This window comes from Zea mays, chromosome 10, assembly GCF_902167145.1.
Source record: "Zea mays cultivar B73 chromosome 10, Zm-B73-REFERENCE-NAM-5.0, whole genome shotgun sequence".
Taxonomy (NCBI): domain Eukaryota; kingdom Viridiplantae; phylum Streptophyta; class Magnoliopsida; order Poales; family Poaceae; genus Zea; species Zea mays.
Genome location: NC_050105.1, coordinates 148557346 through 148582209, shown reverse-complemented (window position 1 = coordinate 148582209; position 24864 = coordinate 148557346). Strand labels below are relative to the sequence as shown.

General features: G+C 46.4%; 3 protein-coding genes and 1 long non-coding RNA gene across 5 annotated transcripts; 3 read left to right on the top strand and 1 right to left on the bottom strand.

Annotated features, from left to right (window-relative positions):
* The first annotated feature begins 1739 nt into the window (after positions 1–1739).
* LOC109943113 (uncharacterized) lies at positions 1740–2677 on the top strand. The gene is made up of 2 exons (XR_002265771.2): positions 1740–2127; positions 2383–2677. It is a non-coding gene; the product is annotated as an uncharacterized lncRNA (long non-coding RNA).
* A 6765-nt stretch (positions 2678–9442) lies between these two features.
* On the top strand, positions 9443–11441 carry LOC100382218 (uncharacterized). Of its 2 annotated transcripts, XM_020545135.2 has the most exons (2): positions 9443–10982; positions 11084–11441. In XM_020545135.2, exons 1-2 carry the CDS (start codon positions 9587–9589, stop codon positions 11185–11187), a joined length of 1500 nt encoding a protein of 499 aa, XP_020400724.1. In that variant the 5' UTR covers positions 9443–9586; the 3' UTR covers positions 11188–11441. The 2 variants fall into 2 exon arrangements, with proteins under 2 accessions (XP_020400724.1, NP_001168446.1); NM_001174975.1 differs by having other exon boundaries at positions 9538–11385.
* A 464-nt stretch (positions 11442–11905) lies between these two features.
* LOC107403155 (Putative RING zinc finger domain superfamily protein) lies at positions 11906–13147 on the top strand. The gene has a single exon (NM_001321418.1). It carries the CDS (start codon positions 12530–12532, stop codon positions 13139–13141), a length of 612 nt encoding a protein of 203 aa, NP_001308347.1. The 5' UTR covers positions 11906–12529; the 3' UTR covers positions 13142–13147.
* Positions 13148–18542: 5395 nt separating this feature from the next.
* LOC100275576 (uncharacterized) lies at positions 18543–21011 on the bottom strand. Its single transcript, NM_001149627.2, has one exon. The coding sequence runs from the start codon at positions 20325–20327 to the stop codon at positions 19062–19064; it is 1266 nt and encodes a 421-aa protein (NP_001143099.1). The 5' UTR covers positions 20328–21011; the 3' UTR covers positions 18543–19061.
* Positions 21012–24864: the final 3853 nt, after the last annotated feature.

Genomic DNA, 24864 nt, shown 5'->3' with positions numbered 1-24864 from the left:
AAACAGAAGAAAAAGAGAGATCAAAACAACCTTAAATAGTGTCATTGGATATAACAATATTATCAGAAAAAAATTTGCTTGTCGGAGGTAAACTCTAGTCGGGTGACGGATAGCATCCGCTCTAATCCTAAGATGAGGAGGGAGTTTAAGGTTAGCCTGTAGAGAAGGATGAACATAAGAACACACAAGGATTTAGAGTAGTTCGAGTCGGCAGAGTATAATACCCTAATTCATTGTGATTATACTGCTGATAGCTTGAGAAAGCTTATGTGTCCGAGGGAGTCTTTGCGTGAATGTCATATGAGACGTCCCGATCTAAACCGGTTCAGACCGGCCTGCCCTCTACCAAGTGTGCCCTCACTTTTGTAGCCCAAGGGAGGAGCTTACATGGAGCCCGAGTCCCGATAAGTGGGTTCAGGAAAATAAAGAGATCGTGGAGTAAGAGCAAGACTGACTGGACTGTTGGATTGAGATCTTCTCTGTCCAGTCTTATCTTTTGACCGGTCTTGTCTTCTGCTTGGTCTTGTGGCGTGTGGGCAAACGCTAAGATGTAAGTTGCGGCGTGAGTGTAGGAGGAATGCAGACGGCGTTGTTCCGTCCCATCAGCATGTTCCCTTTCACCTTGGTAACACACGGGGAACAATAGAAGCCATAATCTTAAAAGATAGCCACATGAATCCCGCCTTGTCCAGCAAGAGTGGGCACCCAGTCTTGAGGTACCGAATTAATAAGTACAACGACGGTGGATATTATCGCAGCCATGTAGAGTGCCAACTAACAACAAATCTGTCGTCCCCATATTATCCCGCACTCCTGCGGTCTGCTGCCACATAACATTTAGGGCCTGTTTAGGAGCAAAGTTTTTTCATAGTTCGAATGCAATACCATGATATTTGATAATACTTTAGTATTTTATACATAATGATGTTTAGCAAAGGTTTCAAAAAGTCTATATTAAAAGCCACGGTATGCGAATACACTAGCCAATACGCTAGTAAAACCATAGTATTAAAAGTTTGGTCTAAACTAATGTTTTTCCTCGTCTCGAGTGCCTGGTATTACAAAACTGTGGTATTAGAATAATTTGGTTTTGCTTTACCATTCAAATAGTATTATAAAACTGCGGTATTGAAAAACTTTGCTCCAAACAGGACCTCCCTGTTCTCTTTTACACCAGTTCTGCACGAGTTTGTACCAAAAAAAAAATAAGTGTCCTACAGTGCCGCATCCGATCCACACAGCACCTAATAATTTGTTGCCGAAACATGAGCTCCCAGAGCCCTGGGTCGCATGGAAACAGTTCTTACCTGCATCACACACACACAGAGCGCGAGTTTGAATGCACAGCAGTACGTGCTCGTAGGGCATCCACGAGCACGAGGACGCACGCTAGATGCCACAGCTCATGTCGTACGTCCTGTCCACCATGGGCAACGCCGTGTTCATCCAGTATTCCAGTTAGGGATGAAAACGGATGGAAAAAATCCCGTCCCGACCCACCCCATTTTCCACATTTGATCCACCCGTTTTCGGATTTCTGAAAAAATACGGGTTCGGGACGGGTTACAGGTTGGCGGTCGGCGGGAGCGGGACGGAAACGGGAAAGACTATTTTCCGTTCGGATTGTCGGGATTCCGTATTCGGTCGGAATATTTCCGAATTGTTTCCGGATTTAACCCGAAGCGTCACCCAAATGGCCAAATCTGCCAAAGTGCCAAGCCCAACAGGCCTCCACCGACGGACGTGAGAGTGAGACGCTGCCTGAGAATTGAGAGTGAAGTGAATTAGTGAAACCCTAAGCCACTTTACCAGTCGTCGCCTACAGACCCGTTGGCCGCTGCACCTCGTTTCTTCCAACCGTGGCGGAGGTTGACTTCACTAGCTGCCGCCGACGGTCACGGAACCTCGGCCGGTCGCCGGTCGACAGTCGCCCCTGCCTACTTGAGTACTGGCTGTCTGGCTTGCACTCTCGCCGACCAGGGCCCGAGCAATATCGTACGTGTCGCCGTCGCCGAGCAGACGAAGACACCGAGGCCGAGCTCCAATCTAGCGTTCACGCTGCCACCACACCTCGTCGAGCGCGGACGCATACTCACCTGAGTCACCTCCGCCAGTTCAGCTGCTCAGGTAATCAGATAACACCCTCCTCTAGTGGCGTCTGCGGTCTGCCCCCACACCTCATCCCTGCTGGCTGCTGCAACGTTTGATTGTTTGCTCAATTGTTCAATTGTTCATAGACAACTTGATGCTGCAACGTTTGATTATTTGCAGTAGTTGAGAGTTGAGACTCGATATGTTGCAGGTTGCTTGCTACTTGATGCTTCCTGCGAGGCTGCTACCTATCATTTGCAAATACTTATACATATGTATTCTAAAATGTAGGAACATGACCGGGATAGTGATTCCCAATTCATGAATGAAGATGGCGAGCTGTGAAGAAATCTTACAAATGTGTGTTTGATGTCATGAAGACATTGAAGACCTTATATTGTGTCCATGTGTGTGTGTCGGTGTGTGAGTGTGACTATAAGTCTATTACTCTGTTAACTGTTATTGTGTACGAACTGAATTTATGTGGGCAGAGTGAGTGTAAGTTTACTTGTTGGATACTTGGATTTGGAATTGTGCTATGTGCTCATGTACTATTGTGGACTTATTTTATTTTCATGTTGTTCAATGGTTATGTGGTCAACTGGTCATGTAATCATGTTGTGATGTGGACTTATTTTCCGGTTAATTTTTCCGTTGAGGTAATTTCCGTTCGTTTTCGGTTAATTTTCGGCCGTTTTGGTTCGTTTCCGAAGACCCGTATAACCCGAACCCGTTTTCGCCCATGGTTGTTCTGCTCCCGCTCCCATTTCCGATGAAGAATTGCGGGAGCGGAAACGGGAGAAGGGTTTTTCCATCCGTTTCCGTCCGTTTTCATCGCTAATTCCAGTAGGACCTGACCTCGTCTACGTCTCCATCCGCTGTAGTCGGCGCCCGGCGGGCGGCGTCTGTCCCGTTCACCCGTGCGTGCGGTGCGGGAGAAGGAGCGCGCGTGCACCGTGCGTTCGTGCGCGGATGGGCATGGGCCAAGCCCAGACGGATAGGCGTGGGCCGACATGGGCTGCTTTTTGCAAAGGCTCCATGCAGCAGCAGCCCCCGCCCACCAGCGGATGTGTGAGGAAGGCAGTTGAGCCCGTTGGAGCGCACACGGCCCCAGGACGCAGTACAAATCGGCCCAGTCAATTTCTAGATCCTAATCTCTATAAATTTATTTATTTTTCTCCGCACGTAGATTCCCCTCGTAATCAGATTTTACAAAAAGATTGTCAGAAAAAAAAACAGGCGAAACAATCAGGCTCCAACTGCACGTCACGGCATGGACCATCTTTTGCCCAGGGCGCTAGACATGTTCCGAGACACCGCAGGTCCTACCTGTTGAGAAACCCTAATGAAGGGTTATGTGGGCAAATACCGAATATAGCCCTGAGGGCTATCGCGTCTCTATATATAGAACCTGTACCCCTCATGTGGAATAGAGAAGAGAAAGAGGCCAGAGGCCCAACCCTATATCCAGTGTCTCGTGTGTTTCCTCTGTCGTGCTTATGGGAAGGGAGATGGGTTCTCTACATCTTCTTGCGCCTCTACTGCTGACGGGAGGGAAGGGAGCGGATCTGGCGATCCGTGGTAACGTAGTTCTCAACACGTTATCAGCACGCTCTACCTCGACGTTGCTGCGGATTCGATCGGCATCAACTCTCCATCAAGCCAGCAGGTCCCTCGGCCTAGCCGAACTGTCCTACGCGACAGGCTTCGATTCTCCCTCTACGCCATCGAGCGGTATGTTTACTATTCTTGACTGCTGCTGTGCACGGGCTACGAATTGTGTGCGATGACCTTGCCATCGCTATCATGGTGCACTACGCGCTAAGCCCTGGCAAGAAAACAATTGACGGTGTTGGATCGTCCCTGCGCACGGAGCCCAACGCGCGTAGAGCAGTCACCGCTCCGTGGCCCCTGCCGACGGCGCGGCTGCCTTGCGGCGACCGAGTCTTGCATGCAAGTGCCCCTGTAGCGGTGCGACATGCATGCAGTCAACCATAGAACGGGTCAAGCGACATGTGCATCCACTGGCCTCTAGCAGCCCAGCAGCGTTTTTGGGGAGGCGGCGGATAGCATCGCCTTGGTGCGTGGGTGGCGGCTAGAAATTATGACCGGGTGAGTCCCTGTGGCAGTTATAGATCCACAAATATTGTGGTTGCCCTTATGATCAGGTCGTTAGTACGTAATTTAATCTTCCTTTGTTCACGTCTCGCACTGCGTGGGGCCCTCTCTGGTCATGAGGACAGAGGCCACGTGAACTTGAGTGAACGTGATTTAGCCGTTCTCGACGTGTGCTCTGAAAAAAAGCCACGTGGGCTCCACTTCTACAATTCCGTGGCAATCCTCATACAGTTAATAAATAAGACTAAACATGTTTTTTGTTGCAGTCTGTCCACTATTAAATAATTAGTAGAAAATACATACTTAATTATATTCTTGTACTTCATGCTCGTTCACTATCTTCAGTATTATTTTTCTGTTTTATTTCCTGTAGTAAAAAATAGCAGAAATTCAATAAATAAAGTGCATGTGAAGATTATACTGTGTATACTTAAATCGCTCTAAATATTTAAGTTACATTGAGCTTTTAGATTCACGTCGAGCGATTAAATTGTATAGTGGGTACTTAGACACGTCGATCACACTACGTTATTAATCGACCGAGTTATGACATTGGCTGTGTATTGGCTACGCGCTGGCAACACGACACAGTATTTGTGTCGTACGAACCTGGATGTGTCATTTGATTGCTATATCGCACTCTCGCTTAATCGGGCCACTCCTGTTGAGTCAGACCGTCATCGATGAGTCGCGTATTTTTCGCATGCCCTGTAGGCATTATCTGTCTGCCACGAGCCACAATTGCGCCTATTGCGCACGTTGCGTGGACTTGTCTTGTACCCCGACTATCGAGTCACAACTGCGTCTGTTGCGTTTGTTATGAAGGCTTGTTGTGTTGTCCTAGCCCTGATGGCTGCACACGCATTAACGCCGGATACGCTTGAGCTTGTATTCGTGTGGATTATGGCGGATTGTTCAAGCCCCTGAAGTCACATTACGCGCAACCTCCGTAAATAATTTTGTTTGATTATATATTTTATTTGATTGTGTTGTGTGGCATCATATATTTATATATATCGCCAAGTGGCCATAACAACTATATTAAATCTGGGAAATTAAATCGAAATGCAATGGAACACAGATAAGTTAAATCTCTGCTCTCTCCTCGTGCATAAAGTTTTACCCGAAGTAACCTGAAGAAATTCAATATTAATGCATGAAAGCCTTTTGGCACATAAAACATCACAAATTGGGATTTTATTAGTAAGCAATAAGACCTTATCAGATGAATAAATGCTAGAATCTCAGTCATACATTGCTCAACCAGATGTTGGCACATTGCTATTTGTCGCTGAACGGCATGAAGCGAACTTTGAGATAAATGACTAGTACCTTAGCAACACGAAGTTGCGAGTAAATCGAAAGGTAATTCTGAGAATTTTTTTCACAACGTTGGTGTGAAAAAACATTGTGTGTTCTCGTCGAACCACTTTACTCGGCCTATCTAGGACCTCTATGCTTGTGTTGCATACATCTCTCAGAATTTAAATACTTATAGCCGCTGAATTGACTTGGGATAGTCCTTTGACTGGTATGGTTTATACTATAAACCAAATGGTAAAGGTCGATTCTGAATAGACATATATCTGGGATTTATGTAGCAGAACTACATTTTATTCCACCCCATGTCATGCTTACCATAATCTATCTCTGATCCACCAGAAGTAAGAAGAATAGAAAATAGCCAAAAAAATCCCACATCACTACAGAGCTTGAAGCAAAATTGGGCATTAATATGTCATTGGTCCTTGGCACCGGAAGATCCATAATTCTTGACCACTAAGCTATTAGTGATGGTAAATTATGATAGAAATATGAAGATCTTATGGAGACCAGAGGTATTCTCCCTAGTCTTGATGACTCCTTCGTATGAGAGCAGTATTATCTGTTGTTGAAGACTAGTCCGAGGCGGATATTGGTATTTCTTTCGCTCTTGCCAAGCAGTTATCTCCATTTGCTTTGTCGAAAGCTTACGAATCAGATGATTTTTCCTAGATAAAAATGAATTCTTGGCCTTGTCTGTTCTATTCCAAAGCTTCTCTTTTTGACGAACAACGAAGAGATCGAAATAATGCTTTATAGAACAAATTGGTATATAATATGAGGAGGAATGTTTGCCCTGCTGGCAGCATCACAATTTATTAACTATTGTTATAAATTCTCTCTCAAAATTATAATACCTAAAAATGTTGCATAAATAGATACCCAATTTCAGAACGGTATGAGTAATTGGGTAAACCATGGGCAATAATAAAATGAGCTGGACTATACATCTCTGCATATAAAAATCTCTGCTTGGCAGCATTGGCCTGATGCTGTGCGCTTTACCACCATTATATATGCGCAAACTCTCCTATGTGCTTGAAAGCACAATGCAACCAATGAATGTTCTTGTGAGCGCTAGACCTGATGGTCATTGTCCTTGTTGATCTGAAGTCAACTACTTGCTCCAAACGACAAATGGTGTGCATGAGCCCTAAAGTTTTTTTGTTTTTATGGCTAACATATTGTTGCACGTATCAGTCTAAATCCTGATGATTGACTGTATATTTGGTGATAATAATAGTAAGTTTGCAGAATTATAACCACAAAGCGACTTGTTGTTGCGTGTCTTGCTAGAAGTTGAGACTAATCCTTCACGTTGAAGGACAAATATGTAGTATTCATGCCACTACATCAATCTAAGTCCAAAGCTCACTGCATAAAACCCCTATCTGTAATGTGCGTAAAATTTCCCAAATAAATCACCACAATAGCATACATTGGCCACAAACTAGATGATTGTGGTTGGGGATTTTATCTGTATGCTTTTAGAACATCTCGGCATTAGGGGGAGGAATGCCCATACAGTGTAATGCCTCAATATTCTATTAAACGCACAAAAGCCAAATTGAACCTGTCGTTCGGTGTGTACTCATGTGTATATGGAGTTTGCCAGAAATCGTTGAGGAGTAACCATATTGGTTTGAATGCTTCTACCTGATGTAGATGTGGATATACCCGGGATTAATATCATATCCACATTTGACTTATTGGCATTTGATCTATTCTGCGGGGACGCCTGCAGATATGATCCATCGGCCTTAGTCAAAGCATATGTTCTGATTGCAGATTCACGTGGTCTGTGATAACTCTCCTCCGATTAATTCACCCTGATGGTGATTTGCCTCACGAAGAGGTTCATCTTGATGATGAAATTCCTAGCAATGCGCGCAATATCATTGTGCTGGGAATACGGAACAATGAATCTTTCGTTTTGGGAAATAACGGAGATCATTATTAAACGTGGGAGACAAATATGTCGACACCTATATTGCCTCTCTAGATTGCAAATGGATCCAAAACAAAGTCCTAGGCATGAGTGCTTGAAGCTCTCTTATCGGGTCATCGATAAATGCAATTGAGGCTGAACCAATAATCGCAAAATGAAAGTCACGAGCTTGAAGTTCGGACATTTATGGGCATTGTTGAGATAATGTGTGGTGAATGCGATGGTTCAAGTGGTCTTGTGAGAGACCCATCCCACGTATGTGTTGAATAAACACTGTTCCGCTATGTAATATATCTGGCAAATGGCAGGAATTAAATTATACAGTTAATAGGATTCTGAAGATCCGTCATGAGATCCTAGGAGGATCCATATCTTTGAATTATAAATATGCAACATAGAAATCTCATACCGAATAATACATTCCTGACGAATTAACACTCTTCTATGTAGAGAGAATATCTCCTAGATGAGATTATAGTTCCTTGATGGAACTTTTCCAGAAGAAATAAAGTCTGTGTTGAACACCAAAGTTTGATAATCCCTATAAAGGGATAAAGACCCATACAGACCCGAAAAGGAATAAGATGAGGTACCAAAGGACTTGAAGTTCACCGAATAAGCACATGTGCATTCCACGAGTTTTACTCATGGTATTTTCCACTTGATGTGGAATTACGGTATCCTCTAAAGCCCCGATGGCAGAAACCTATAAGGTTTAGGTGTTACTGGCAAAAATATCCCCATCATGCCAGAATGACAGACTATAACGATGTATCTGATCGATGAAAAATCCCTGATGGATTACGATCTTTGATGGACTTTTGTTACACCATCATAGATGTTGCAATGGATGAACGCCTGGAGCGATGTGTCATATTTAGAATATGTACTATTGCAACTATATTATCCCCTAAGTCCTATATAAGGACATGTTACTTGCTTTGCACAACTATGTATAAATTGTGGTGTAAGATAGAAAATGATAGCACCCCAACCTCGTCCATTCTCGTTATTCCAGATGAACAATGAGGTATATATCTTGAAGAATATGCTTGAGTTATGAGGGATAACGACTTTGACATATGTCATCGTCAGGGGGAGCGAATGCTTATATTGATCACAATCGTGTGACAATAAATGTCATATTCTATGCCCTGAAGGCGTCAGCTTGATAATCAATATGTGAACCTTTATGGAAGTTTCTATCAAATATGTAGATCTAGTCGATCGAACACCACTAGTCGAAGTGGCTTATTTATGTTGATACGTGCACTTACCTCGTGTATCCTAGAAGTGAGTTGAGGTGAAGTTCCTGAAATAATCTTTGCAAGGATATGCAATCTGTTTGCTAAATCTATATGTGCATATACTTCCAGAAGAAAATATTTTGCCATATTGATACAGTTTTGCAAGGATCAGGGGGAGCACATTTCTAAACTTAGCCTTTGTAGAAGATTCGGTAGAATCTAGATCCCAGAGGATCGAAATCTGTCCCGATGACAGTTGTTGTACTCTTTTTCCCTTGGTGAGTTTTCTTGAAGTTTCTCACATGAGGTTTTTAACGAGGCAACAAAGTGCAAATGCAATTTGTATCACCATGCACTCTTTCTCCATATTTTTCCCACTGGGTTTTTTTTTTGGAGTTTTAACGAGGCATGTGTTGGTCGCGGTATTCGCCCAAGGGGGAGTGTTGAGAAACCCTAATGAAGGGTTATGTGGGCAAATACCGAATATAGCCCTGAGGGCTATCGCGTCTCTATATATAGAACCTGTACCCCTCATGTGGAATAGAGAAGAGAAAGAGGCCAGAGGCCCAACCCTATATCCAGTGTCTCGTGTGTTTCCTCTGTCGTGCTTATGGGAAGGGAGATGGGTTCTCTACATCTTCTTGCGCCTCTACTGCTGACGGGAGGGAAGGGAGCGGATCTGGCGATCCGTGGTAACGTAGTTCTCAACACTACCCGCTAGACCGGAGAACCCAAAATTCGGCAAAACATTTCAAACACAGAACGAACGAACGAATCCCTCTCCACGGATCAAAAACCGAATCCAACGCTGCCTAGGGTTTGGTCCGCCTTTCACTTACCCACCCCGCGACGCCCACCCATGGCCGCCGCCGCCGCCGCCGCCGCCGCCGCCGATGTGCCCGCCGAGGCCGCCGCCATCGCGCGGCGCCTGGCCTCCTGCAACACCGGCACCCGGGAGCGCGCTGTCCGCTACCTCCTCTCCGACTTCCTGCCGGCCTCCGCGCGGCGCCTTTCCGCCACCGACCTCATCAAGCTCTGGAAGGGCCTCTTCTTCTGCTTCTGGCATGCCGACAAGCCGCTCTACCAGAGCTCCGTCGCCACGCGCCTTGCCTCCGCCGTCTCCGCCCCGCCGTCCCCCACCGACGGCGCCGCCTTCCTTGCCGCCTACCTCACCACGCTCCGCCGCGAGTGGGCACACATCGACGTCCACCGCCTCGACAAGTTCTACCTCCTCAACCGCCGGTTCCTCCACCACGCCTTCCTGCTCCTCAGCGCCAACTCCTTCGCCCCCGTCGTCACCTCCCAGGTCGTGTCCGTCCTGTCGGATAAGGCCCTGCTCCCGGAAGCCGACAGCGCCGCCGCCGGCACCTCCCGGGGCCTCGGGTACCACGTCGCCGAGGCATTCCTAGACGAGCTCTTGCCTGTGCTCCCCGTTACCCTGGAGACGGTGGACGCCCTGCTGGCTCCGTTCTTCATCGTGTTGGCGAAGTCGACCGATCGGGTGATGGTGAGTAAGGTGAAGACATGCGTGTTTGAGAGGTTACTGGAGAGTGGCAGTCGTTTGCTTGAGATGGTGAAGAAAGGGGAGGAGGTGGACAAGGGTAGCGCTGAGGAGAAGCTCGGGAAATTTGGGTTACTGTTTGGATTTAGCAAGAGGTTCCTGGATATTGGTGCGAATGCAGCGACGGTGCAATGGAACCGGAAGGTGCTCTTTGGGTTGAGGGATGCATTTGTGAAGATTGAGAAGGCTTTGCAGCTATCTGGTCTCGAGATCCCTGTGCCACAGTTTGAGGCTGCTGAGCTGTCCGTGCAACCAAATGCGGGCGATGAAAAGGCACAAAAGAAGAAAAAGACGAAGAATGTTGCATTGGCTGAAGGTGAGATGGGGGATGCCAAGGATTTGAAGCGTGAGAAGAAGGTAAAGAAAGACAAGAAGGTGAAGAAAGAGAAGAAGAAAAAGAGGAAGGTGGAGGTTGTTGATGAAGGGAACACCACCGATAAGAGTACTGATGCTCCTGTAGATGATCAGCAGATCGGTGATGGTGCTGATGGCATTACATTTGATGAGACATTAAAGTCCAATCTTCAGAAGCAGTTTGAGATGGCTGCAGCAGAAGCTGGTATGGTCAAAGGGGGCAGCAGCTCAAGCGCTTCACCAGTGACACCAGTCAGTGGGAAAGTGGCAACAAAGAGGAAGCGCTCAAAGTCTGCCGATAAGCTGTCTGAAGCTTCTGATGGGGGTGATGGCAGCGAAGGTAATCTTCTTGCCCAGGATGGAGAGAAGAGTGGTAAGAAGGTGAGGTTCTCGATGAAGAATAATTTAGTTTGGAAACCTCACAATCCTTTGCCACCGCAGTGTTTGAGGCTGCCACCTTCGGCTACTCCAAGGGGAAGTGCTCTAAAAAAGGGCGTAAAGCCAGGTCCCATAACACCGACACCATTGAGGAAGGCGAAGCCTAAGGCAAAATCTGCAAAGAAGGTCTTGAAGAAGCAACCTTCATCTGCTGTGAAGCGCTTGCGGAAGTTGCAGAGTTTTTCAGCATGAGCTTTTGTATCTTTTTTGTTCTGGGCTTATCATTACTTAGTTCTTATCCTTTTTGTAGGTTAGTTTTATACTAAGTTGACTTCTCTGCCAGTTCATAATTTGATGGATTGCTTAATGATTTGTGTTGTCACCTTGCTTTTATGATAATCATGTGGTGATTGCAACAGTAGCACTGTAGTAGTTCCTATGCTTTCGGCAGTACTCGGTTTCCTGATTGAGCCCTTTCTTTCCTGAACTGTTATCCATCTTGCAGCCACGGTTGAAGGTTAGAATATTGTTTCATATGTTATGTCACTGTTGGGTACTCTGTTTAAGTAGAAGATCAATACTGGCATGCAGCCAGCCGAGCCAATTGCCATTGTGGTTTAGATTGTTCTGTTTTGATATGGCTGTTCTGGATTTTTGTGGTTATTTATGAAATTTGCTGAACTGTGGACAGACACGATTAGTAAAATTTCTAACGCTGTTGATTATGTTTGTAAACGTTCAGTTTTGCGGTGAATTGAATTTGACTTCATCCTGTCATTCAGAAACTTTCAGTATAATGCAGGCTTTCCGCCCCACCTGACTTGATCTACTCTGGAAATGTTCATAACTTCTTGTTTTGTTCTGCTCCTCTGTGCCCAAGATATGAGCTGTTCAGTTTCAGCAATGAGCTTTGTGTTGTATCTGCTATGCGACATTTGACAACCGTTGCTTTGTGCTAATTTATTTGTGATATTGTTTTCCGACCACCATGGGCTTGTGCAAAGAATAAGAAACAAAGTTCAAAATAAAAACAGTAAACTGCCGCCCATACCATCGCAGCGGGAAAAATAAAAACCAACTGGCGGCTTGTTTTGGCCTCATCTTTGCAAGCAAGTTGAAGGACTGGTACAGCAAATGCTGAGTGGCTTCCCTTCCGGATGTTTGCTGCCGTGAGTGAGCGGTCGGCCGTCATGATTAATTCCGTGGAACACCACGGAAATTACAAGCGTGGCTGACTGGCTGTGATACACTCCTACATCAGCACTGAATTACCGCAATCGTGATGGAATTGACCGTCATTATGAGTTGGACGCATCACCATTGCTTCAGCAAGCTCCCGTTGCCCCCATGGCCCCATCAAAGATAGCTCGCGCTATTTTTAAGCCGTGCAAGCTCAGAGGGAAGCCCGGCACGCCGCCAGCTTTCCGTTTCACTTCCACCCCATGACATGCAGATCCTCTCCCGCGACCGCGAGCGATTCATGGGAGCGCCGGCCATGATCGAGACAGGATGACGTCCCCGCCGACGCCGCTGCCGGCGCTTGCGCGCCAGGCCATGCAGTCGCCGTCGCCGCCGACGAAGGTGGGACCACCGCCGCTGCCACCGCCGCCGCTGCCGGCCGTGGACGCGGCCGTCATCATGGGCGTGCTCACGGCCGTGCTGCTGGCGCTCTTCCTCTTCCTCATCTACGCCAAGCACTGCAAGCAGCGCGGCCCCGGCGAGCGGCCCGGCGGCCTGGGCCTCGGCTTCGCGCCCTCCTCGTGCGACCGCTGCCGCTCGGGGCTCAGCAGCTCCGCGGTGGGCGCGCTTCCGGCGGTCCGGTTCGGCGACGGTGACGTCGACGTGGGCCGCGCCACCGAGTGCGCGGTGTGCCTGGGCGCCTTCGACGCCGCCGAGCTGCTCCGCGTCCTGCCCGCCTGCCGCCACGCCTTCCACGCCGAGTGCATCGACACCTGGCTGCTGGCGCACTCCACGTGCCCCGTCTGCCGCCGCCGCGTCACCGGGGGCCACGTGGACGACTCCGAGCCGGAGGACTCGGCGGCGACGCGGCAGCACGGCCGGCGCTCGGCGGACGACGCGGAGGTACAAGTGGTTGTGCACCGCGCGTGGGACCAGCGGTAGTCCACCGAAGGCTTGGTGGGCCGGGCCGCGTACCTCGAGGCCGCCAGGCATCGGAGCGACGACCTCGGCGTCCTGGTGTGGTCACCGCCGACGGGTCCTGCTAGGTAGCTGGATGCGCTCGTCTGCTGCTCCGAGATCGATGGAGCTTCTGAATCCTAGGTAGCTCACGCTCGTTCACCTATCGGTCCCGTGCATGTACATAGTTGGGGACACACGTCGCTAGGACGATGAGAGAGAGAGAGAGAGCATGGTAGGGTGAAGACTGGAAGATGCTTGTAAACTGTAATTTGATCTTGGCTAGAGATTGGGCCACCTGAAGTTTAATATTAAAAAAGCCTGCCAAAAAACAATTTAATCTTGAAGGCACTTTACACTTCCTGACTTCTATATGATCCCCGCGACCCGACTAAGGACTCCTATGTTGGTTAAACCTCATGCAACCAACAATCTTGCCAAAATTTACGAGTCTCACCATCCCCTACCTTAAAAACAGCTCCCCATAGAAAAGTGTTTGACTATGTGTAGACCTTGCCAGAGCCGGAGATGGCCAAACAGCTCCCCATAGAAAAGTGTTTGACTATGTGTAGACCTTGCCAGAGCCGGAGATGGCCAAACGGGCCGTCCGACCCGGGCCCGTGAAGTCCGGTATGTTTTGGGCCCGCTCCATCAGGCACGGTTAGAAAACCGGGTCGAGCCATTTAAACCTACGGGCTCGTTTCTCTGTCCGAGTTCGGCCCGGTAAGCACGAAAAAAGCGGGCCGGTAAGCACGATTTAGTACAAAAAGCGGACTTAACGGGCTTAGAGGTAAACAGGCCGTGCCGGGCCAGCCTACCATGCTTAGTTTCTTGTTCGAACCTGGCCCGCTTATTCGTGTCGGGCCGCCAGGCATCGGAGGGACGACCTCGGCGTCCTGGTGGTCACCGCCGACGGGTCCTGCTAGGTAGCTGGCTGCGCTCGTCTGCTGCTCCGAGATCGATGGAGCTTCTGAATCCTAGGTAGCTCACGCTCGTTCACCTATCGGTCCCGTGCATGTACATAGTTGGGGACACACGTCGCTAGGACGATGAGAGAGAGAGAGAGAGAGCATGGTAGGGTGAAGACTGGAACATGCTTGTAAACTGTAATCTGAAAATTTGATCTTGGCTAGAGATTGGGCCACCTGAAGTTTAATATTAATAAAAACCTGCCAAAAAACAATTTAATCCTCAAGGCACTTTACAAAACCGGGTCCGTTCTGGGCCCGCCTCGCTAGGCACGGTTAGAAAACCGGATCGGGTCATTTGAACCCATGGGCTCGTTTCCCTGTCCGAGCCTAGCCCGCAGCTGGTCTAAACGGGCTGGCCCGGTACGGTAAGCACGGAAAAAGTGGGCCGGTAAGCACGGTTTAATGCAAAAAGCGGGTTTGACGTGCTTAGTTTCTTGTCTAGGCCCAGCCCGCTTATTCGTGTCGGGCGACCCGAGCCCACATAGAACCGGACCGTGCCGGGCTCGGATTAGGCCCAAACAGCGGGCTTCGTACTGGACTCACGGGCCTCGTACTTGGCTATCTATAGCCGGAGCCCAGAGCTGAGAAATCCCCTTAGCATTTGAAGAAAAGAAACCACTCAAACGTCCATATATTTAGCTTTACGAACTGTAAACCATAAGGTTGTATCTAGCATACCTTTTATCCCACCTTATCTCACTCCTATTTCAAACTCCACTCAGTACGGCAACTCCAAGCGACTAGCTACATCATTTTATAAAGATAAATGTGGATATTATTAGAGGAAAATGTTTCCAATAGACTCAAGTTTTTGGATAGCCTGCTTCACTCGCTATACAGAGTTTTGAATTTACAGTCTATTGGACTAGTTTACTCTTTTTTGTAAAATCTATTTTACAGAGTTGTTAAATCAGTAAGTTTTGCTAATCCCTTGGGGTTGCTCTAAACAGAGCTAAATCAATAAGTTTGGCTAAACCCTAACCAAAGCCCAACGACGAGGGAGAAAAAAGGGAGAGGAAGGGGAGAGTCAGCGGAGGAGGGAGATGCTGGCCATGGAGGCGGCTGCCCAAGTTCTTGGCCGATGGCTAGGGGAAGAGAGGGGAAGGAAACCTGTAGGCTGTAGCTTGGTTATTGAAGAATGAAAACTCTAATATTGATAATTTGCTGCAGTATTACATATACCTTAACCCAAATAGACTACAAGGACTGAGCTCTAGGCACAACACATATATACACACAAACAGTCTAATAGTAAAGAGTTGCATTGCACATCTTCTTAAGAATATACCACATAAACAAAGAACTAGGTTACTCTACCAAGTATTAGGGGAACCTTGATATTATTAAGATGTGGTATATTCTTAATATCAATTAACGTAAAGCTTAGTTCCGTCGCCACCTTCTGCCAAATCACCGGACACCACGGCGGCTCCCCCCCCCGCATAGGCGTGCCAAAGCTCCGAGTTGATTGGCAAAGCCTTTTCTCCCCTGCACATGGACGACAAAAACGGTGGCAGTGAAGCCTTCTTATCCCATGCACAAACACGTGCGCCTCAAGATCAGAGTTTTTGTTGACGGATGTAGCGAGCCCCCCGCATGTTCTGTTGCGTTGGGGAAGCTACGCGCGGTGCTACCGTGAGGGTGGCTGAGGCACTCGCGCGTTTCTATTGCGCTGGGAAGTGGCGCACGATGCGAGTGGCCAAGGCAGCAAGGAGGTTGCGGAGAGAGCGGTGCATGGGAGGAGGTCGTGTGTGTTGTGCACTTCGCGTCTGTTGCGTTGGGGAAGCGGCGCGCGGTGCAGGTGGCCGAGGCGCTCGCACGTTTCTATAATTGTGTTGGGGAAGCGGCGCACGGTGCGGGTGGCCAGGATGGCAAAGAGGTTGCAAAGAGCGTAGTGTGCGGGAGTAGCTCGTGCGCGCGCTTCACGTCTATTTTGTTGGGGAAGCGGCACACAATGCAGGTCGCCAAGGCGACGAGGAGGTTGTGGAGAGTGCGGTGTGCGGGAGGAGGTCACATGCGCGCTTCGCATGATGGTGGAAACGGTGAAAAGTAGTGCTTTATAGAAGTAGAGATTTACATACACCATACATGCTCAACCCTGTCGTGCCTTCGTTTGCATTGTTTGGATGTAAATGGTCACAATTTCATCTTTATAGGGAAAGATATCATAGTATCTTTTTGCACTTAGGCTAGTGGCAGAGGACGCACAAAATTTGAGGTGTGGCGGATTCTGTACGATTACATATATAAATTCGTATATGTATATATACTTTCTAGTTTACAATAAATAATTTAAAATAAAGCAACAATTCAAAGTATTTTGTAGTCAACAAATATAAATAAAGACATTGAGGGATACCTTAATAAAAGTAGGAAGATGAATTCATCATTGCTGCATTCTCTTAGGTGTGAAGTCTGTCCAACAAACTAGGCTGTACTCTGGCATTCGTTGAAACACATCCGTTGCATCCACATTGCACTGTGTTCCATGACACAAATTCCTGGTCACATTGCATCGAACAGCTTGCGAGCTAGGCCACTTGGCAACGTATTCGATGCTTAAACAGTTACGATGCTCATGTGAACATTTTAAATCTAGGACGCTAATCTCACACCTAACAACAATAATTTTATAAAGAACCCTTTCCACCTCCCTCCATGGTAGGAGGGAGTTTTTATAAAATAGTGTTGCTCTTAGATTTGAAATGAACGTTCTAAATTTAAAATATACACCTGAGCACCCTACCAGAGCATAAGGAACACGTTCCCTTTGCACTTGGTTCGGTGCCGCAGCCATTGTCCTCGTGGGGTGGGAAAGAATTGAATTTCTGATGAAGGTATTGGGCGAGAGCTTCTCATGTCCAAGCAGCCAAGCAGGCCCTTACCTGCCCTGAGTCCTTGTCCAGGGCGACAATTGACAAGCCAAACTTTAGTGATCGGTATATGATTCAGAAAACTTGTACACATTAATGAAACAGCAAAGAATTTTAGGAATGAGCAAGGTGTCACCTCTAGAAGTTTTGGTTTAAACCTGGACAGTTGGACTGATAGCCAGAGTGCCTGACCGACGCACAAAAGTGAACACACACAGACGATCAGAGCACCTCTGCATTTAGTAGTGGTGGGAAGGAACGGCTCGACGGAGTTGCCAACTGATTTGACTGAAACCACTAGAAATTCCAGCAAACCTGGCTCATGTAAAGTGCACTGCTATGCATTCAAAAAACAGAAACTGTCGTCCATTGACAAGTTGACAACAGAGAATTACAAATAAATTACCCAGTAGTTCTCGCTATTTCTTCCGAGTGATAATAGTTTTCCAACTTACCAGTTTTGCACACCATGGATTTATGACTGGGTTTGATGGTCATGGCATACATACCCGACTGCACTTGAAGACAAACATTGACAAGAGCAGCACGGTTTTTTGTTCCTTTAGCTTTGAGGCTAAATGCTACCTGTCTGAAAAGACAATATTGCTACTCCCACATCCTAAATTATAAGACATTTTGGCTTTTTTTAGATGTATTACTTTTGTTACATATCTAAACATAATATATATCTAAGTACACAGCAGAAGTTACATCTAATTACATAGCATAAGTTATGTACCTAGATAAACCAAAGCATCTTATAATTTGAAATAAAATGAAATGAGTAACTAAGAAGTGTTCATTTATATTTTGCATGCAGGGTGTCTCAAAAGAAAGAAAACGGCACAAGTATCCTGCAGAAAATTAACAGTAAACACATTACTGTAACAGAATATATCAAAGCTGCATGGCCTGCAGAAAGTTAACAATTAACACATTACTGTAACAGAATATATCAGAAAAAATGTGGGATCTTCCAGGTAAAATAAACAGCCAATAATGTCCCAGCAACAAACAAAGATTTTGCAATGCAATCTTAAACACCAGCAGAGATGGATTTGCATAAGTAGATATTATATTGAACCAGGATGTATTGGACTGCCGGCGAGCCTCTTTGCCGCAGACATAAAATACAGAGAACGTTCGGAATTCAGACGGTCAGCATCCAGGGTTCTCTGATCCTCTCCAACATCAATAAGTACACTAGTTCAGATACAACATACTCGCGATATATAACAGTATAAGAATAATGAAAATGCTTTTGACAGCCTAAAAATGACACCAGAGACCAAATTTCTTTTCTTATCTCTGAAACAAAATATTGAAATTGTTCAAAATGAAAAATAAAAGTTGGACAAGAGAAAGAACCGAAGTAACAAGATTTTTGAACGAGGATCCATTTGTCCAGACAACATGTTGAGATCACAGAACACTGTGATATCCAATGCATCTCCTTTTTTTTCTTGGGTATAATAAACACCAAAAAGTGTATGGGGGCACCACCAACCTAATCCCGAAGGCAGACACTTGCGCACATCAAGGTAGAAAGGTAGAGATCTAACATATAATTCTCATAGCAGAGTTACAAAAGAATTAAATGAACATTCGAGATCCCTGAAATTAGTACTGAAGATACCTAGAAAATTTTTGCAATCAATAATGTACATCCTGACCTAGAAACTTACAGAACATTTTCCTATAAGTTACAAGACAGCACTTGCATTTTGCTGCCCCAGTCCCTTATGCCAGATGTTACATAGAAGTTGGGACTTTTGGATGTAACACTATCCACCTTGTAAGTGCTAATGAGGCCTAAGCTGCATGGCCAGAACAGAAGATGTTTTCCTTTATTTGAGCATGATGTATCAGGAAAAAAAGAATGTCTTTCTTTCAGTACAACTCTGACAGCTGAACGTTGATCAGATTTCTGCCTTGACCCCACATGTGCATATTTTGTGTTGTGCCTGCAATCTTGCCACTTCCAGCTCAAATGTACATCGGATGGGCACCAGTAAGCACATTGGTACAAAACTTCGCTGTGAAGTAAAAAAGTGCCATATGTCAGTCATTTTCCTCTGAAGAACATAGACATATCTTCTCCAGAAGGACTGGCCAGTTCTCCCCGAGATGTTGAGGGTTTAGCTGCATGGCTACCTTAAAGTCATTGATGGAGATCAAATGGTTAATTCCAATCTCATTCTTGGCTCCTGGTGATCCACTGGCTGATTGCATATGAACATGGTTTGGCAGCCGGACACCATTAATCTGCTTTCCATAGGCTTGCTGCTTGTAGGTTGGTGTCCCTTTCCTTGCATCCCTCTGAACACTACCTCCTACTAACTCAACAGATGACCTAATCAGGTTTTTCATGTACTTGTCCAGAGCAATATTCAGAAGCTCAGCACTATCCATTGTGATACCAGCTAAACCCAGCGTTTCTGCTGTTTTCTCCATCCGTCTATGCAGCAGTTCAGTGCTGAACAGCCCATCATGCTCAGAACAGCTGTTGAAGTGATCCTCACCTGCAACAATTAGTGGAGGTGGAAATTTCCTTGCACCACCCACACTTGCTGAACAAAATGGAATTCCCAGTGGAGCTCGTACAGGACTTCTCAATATTTCTGCAGACTGTTCTGCAGTGCTGCTCATGCTTCTTCTCTGTACAGGCAAATTATTGGGTGGCAACTGTTCCACACGCGGATGCTTTGCCACTGGCTCTACAGGTTCGCATTGTTGAAAACGCAATCTCTTCAACTCAAGTTGATTTAGTGTACCATTCTCCAGAGATCCAGAAGCATCGTGAGTAACTTGGTTGTGATTGGCAGCAGCCACCCTACAATTTGGACCCGTGTTATTTGTACTGTCTTTTAAAGTATGATCCTGTGCTCTGGCCACAGGCCTCAATCTCTGAATCTGTAACAACCTGGCATCACCATTGCAAGCATTCAACACTTCAGCAGCCTGATAAGCCTTCTTTACTGATGCTCCTACAGGTCTCCCTGCATCCAGTGGAGGTGGCGGGCACTTTCCCTGGTAGGCATTGTAGAGAATTGCACGGATTAGCCGGTTGTGCAGTTGAAGGTTCTCCCGCCCCAGGGTATGCAGGCACAGCTTTTCAAAGTCTTGCCTGCCGAGCCTCTCTGATAAGTAGCCATTCAAGTAGCCAAAATATCGCCGCGAGCGATCCGGACCAAGCTGCTTCTCCATCTGAGCTTTGAGCTCCCTGAGATCAATACGGCCATTCTGCTGTTGCTGCTGCGGTTGGGGAGCTGATGGCTGCTGCCGCGGTGCAGCCACTGGCCATGCCTCCTCCCTTACTGTGTCCATGCAGTTACCACCGCAGCAAACCCCAATATCAGACCCGGAGTAGAGAAACCAATGAATTGGGGATAGCACGCCGCACCCAGCTAGGATCAAACCATTAGGGCTTGCGCCGCTTCCTGCAGAGAGCGAGCCCGTACCCCAATTCCCAGCTCGCCGGCCATGGAGGGGATCTCATCACCGCTGGCGCCGCACCAACCGCCGCGAGATCCCAGGGAGCGGCGCGGCAGGCCCGAATCAAGCATAGAGGCCGCGGGCCTGGCGAGCCAATTGGATTACCCACCCAAACCCTAGAGCAATGGGGGCATGATCCTCGGCCCCAGGCGAGCTCGTACCTGCTGGATCTCCGGCGAGGGAGACGACGCGCCCGGTGCAACCGAATCGAATCCGAGAAACAGCAGGAATTGAGCTGACCTCCGAGAGGGGAGCAATTGGGGTTGGCGGGCGGGAGCGGGACGGGGACCAGCCGAAGACGAATTGCCCTCGCTGCTCACCGGCGGGCGGGCGGGCGGGCGGCTCTCTCGGCGGCGTTGCTCGGGCGCGTGGCGAGGCGGCTGCCTGCTGCTGCAGCTTCGTGTGGGTTGGGAACTTGGGATGGGCTCGCTCGTGTCTGCTTCGCTCCTTGCTTCTTCGTGTTCGTCTCAGGCTTGGGCTCTCCCTGTTTTCTTTTTTTCCTTTTTCCTCTTCGAGGGTTTTTTTCTCGGCCGTTGAATCGGATTTGATCGCGCAGGAGTGCCCGGAAGACAAGAGAAGCCCAGCAGAGCGAAAGATCTGCTCCGCGTCAGCCAAAGAGGAGGGCTTTTGGCTTCCTGGCCTGTCTCTTCTCTCCTTTCATTGCTATACTTGCTACTAGCAAACATGTTGGTATATTGTACTAACAAACAAACAACATGTAAAAGTTAACCTAATCTTGTTAGATTTAATTAGACTTTACACAATCTTATTTAGTTAAATCAAAGAATAAATAACTTTTTTTGTTGTAACAAAGGATTGATCTCTCTCAGAAAATTGACTAGAGATAAGGGGTGTTTCATGTTTGGCATGGCTCCAGCTCTAACCTAGAGTAGAAATTTTCTATCCAAACACCTCAACTATACAGAAAAAAACTTCATAGAGTTTTTAAAATCGTATTAAAAAAATTAGAGTACCTCCTTTCCGGTGGCAGACCCAGAAATTGGCCAAGACCCGAGTCAAAGCGATACTAAACCCCCAACAACATTAGCATATAAATAAAAAGTGTACAATGAAAAGACATCTTCATAGATGTTAGAGATGACATACAAGTTACAACGTGGCTCCTTCCAAACGCATCATGTCAATCAATGGTAGTGCTTCTTGCTCCAAAACTTTGAAGGAAACCACGTTAAAACGCAACTTGAAAGATAATGTTAAATAAATTCAACAATGCTAGTAATTAGTACATACCACTAGTACGGGGTAGATTCACCTTGCGGGTTCTAATGCCCTGAAAATGACCAAATATCTTTACATCTTCAATGCTTGCACAGTAGACACGTCGGGTGTTAGAGCTAGAGAGAAAAATGATTGAATGTTCTAGGTCTCTTAGGTGATACTAATCACCAAAAATAACAAGGACTAGACAATCACTTGACCAAATCAAGTCTAATGAAGGTGGTCGTTGCACATAAGTCAGTCTATGCACTAATGAGGTCACTAATTATGTGATTATTAACTCTTAAATCTCCTTGCTATGCAAAAGATCCTCCACACTCTCAAGTAGATGCTTCGTCTATTGAAAGGGCAAGACACCTCAATAGACTAAGTTGGGGTATAAATAGCCCTGAAGGGGTGAATTAGTTGTTACATCCCCAATCAACATAGTTGGGGGCACCAAACATGTCCGGTGCTCACAAACCCATTGCATCGAACACAACGATTCCTTCATAGTTATTATAAGTGGCATCCGATGCGCATACTAGTGCCACACCGAACACATTCGATGAGTATAGTCCCAAGATACACAATCACATACATCTATGAGCACACCAGGCACATAAGATAAGTACTTGGCCTATTAGGCACAATTTACATGCTTCATGAATACCCTATCTAATGCTCTATCAGGTGGTACATTGGACATTTCTGGTGACTATAAACTGTCTGAGACCACTTCTAAAACTCCTCGAGTGCCATGTCGGTGCATCTCATTGAGTACACATTGGACACGCAAGTGTAACTCTCATAAACTATATGGCACACTCCTATTTGGTATTCTATCCGGTGAAGCACCAGATGTGTCTGGTGCTACCGTAGAGTCACCAACTCAATCATTTTGCTCACCTTTCGAGTTGTGTTTTCTTTCAAACTTTTTTGTGTGTGAGGGCACCTAGAGGAGGGGTAAATAGGTGATCCTGCAAAAACACAACTCCAAACACAAAGTTGGTCTAAAATTAGGAGTTAGCACAAAACTAAACCAAGTTTGAAGTGAATCTGGAGAACTTAGGAAGATGAGGAAAAATCAAAAAAGAAATAAGCACGCAAGACACGATGATTTTTCTCATGGTTCGGCCGAGCCTAAAATGCTTGCCTACTCCACGTTGTGGTGTGCCAATGGATAAGGGTTGCACTCAACCCCTCTTAGGTGATCCAAAAATCAACTTGAGTGCCATGGTCTTCCTTATATTACTTATATCCCTCTCATAAGGAATCTTCACAATTTGGAGTCTCTTGCAGCAGTACACAAGAATCAGTGTTACAACTTAAATCATAGCACAAGAGAGGGGAGAGAGCACACACACAAGAGCCAAAATCAGCAACACAACACAAGAACAAGATCACAAGAGCGCAAACACATAGAGTTACAAGAACATCTCGAAAACTACGCTCGAATCTCACTAGAATTGCTTGGATGTGTTGTGGCGGAGTGTCGGAGTAAAGTAGAGCTCTTGGTATGCTTGAGTACTGATGGAGTGAGCCATGTGGTCCTTTTATAGCCCCAAAAGGCCCCATAGCCATTGCCCCTTCCTTATAAAAACTATTGAAAATCTACTGTTCCTAGGGGCGTCGGACCGGTCCGGTGCAACATCGGACCAGGTAAAGGGAACAGCCTCCAGGATCCTAATTGGATCCTTCCAAACTAGGAAGCACCGGACTAGGTCCATGCATCATCGGACTACCATGTGTCGCCTCCCCATGAAGTAGCCATTGAGCGCCTAGAGCTAATCATTACCACATGATTCGGTGCACCACCGGACCGTGAATAGTATTGGTTCGGTGGATTTTATAATTAAATTCTTGTGAGTCGCCTATTTAGCCCGAGTAGCTCTTTTGAGCCTAACTTCATGTCTCTTTCACTGTTCTTGGGAGCTTCCCTACAACTTAGACAAACATAATTAGCACATAATCCAATTGACTAAGTGTAGAGAACTCACTTTTTACTTGGTCTTTCATCAGGATTTGTATTTTGGCTCAAACTAAGTCCTAGAAACAATTTTTTCATCAAAAGTGCTAAACACATAGTATTAGGCATATGCAACTTATCTAAGTACTCAAACCTTATGGTTTTACCATTTTACCAAAAGTTGCATTTTTAGCCTCCGTTTTAACTCTTTAGGACTTAGTACCTTCAAATTGTCTTCAAGTGAACATGTGCTCATACTCATATCAAACTAGTTAGTCCATGTTAGTTTGTCACTTAATCACAAAAAATAGGTAGAAATGGTTATCTTATCCATTTCCCTTTTAGTGTGGATTTCTGGTGGAGACCAATTCTTGGTCAAAATCCATAGGTGTTAGCCTTTGGTATTATTGAAAATGGTCGTTCTTGGCTGTTTTCGACTAAAATGAGGGTTGTGTGACCATTGATCATAGACTACATGCTCATACACATCATCCTACATTTGTTTCCCTACCATAGGTCACATTCTTGGATTTCTGGAGGATACCATTTCTTGAGCTATAAAAGGGGAGGCATGCAACGTTACAACACAGACCCAAGTCATCCAAGACACAACTCAAGCTCACGAGCAATACAACACACAGTGGAGTAGGGTATTACGCTCCGGCGGCCCGAACCACTCTAAACTCTTGCGTGTTCTTGTGTTCATCCCCAAATCTCACAACAAGCAGAACGCTTAGGCCCCTCCTCATATCTTAGGATTTAGGGCGGGTGCACTCTGCCACTCGGCTGGAGATTTCCTCTCCAACAGTGACCTATGGAAAGGAAACATATGTGTGGTGAGGTGTATGAGCATCTGGATGAAGATTAATGGCCACACAACCCCCATTTTTGACAAAATAGTCATGAACGACCATTTTTTATAATACGGAAGGCTAACATTTAAGGATTTTTTTACGAAGAAATGGTCTCCACCAGAAATTCATGAATGTGACCTATGGCAAGGAAATATATGTGGGGCGAGGTGTACAAGCCTCGAGTCGATGATCAATGGCCGCACAACCCCCATTTTGTCGAAAATAGCCATGGACAACTATTTTTCAATAATACCGAAGGCTAACACGTACGGATTTTTGACCAAGAAATGGTCTCCACCAGAAATCTAGGAATATGACTTATGGAAAG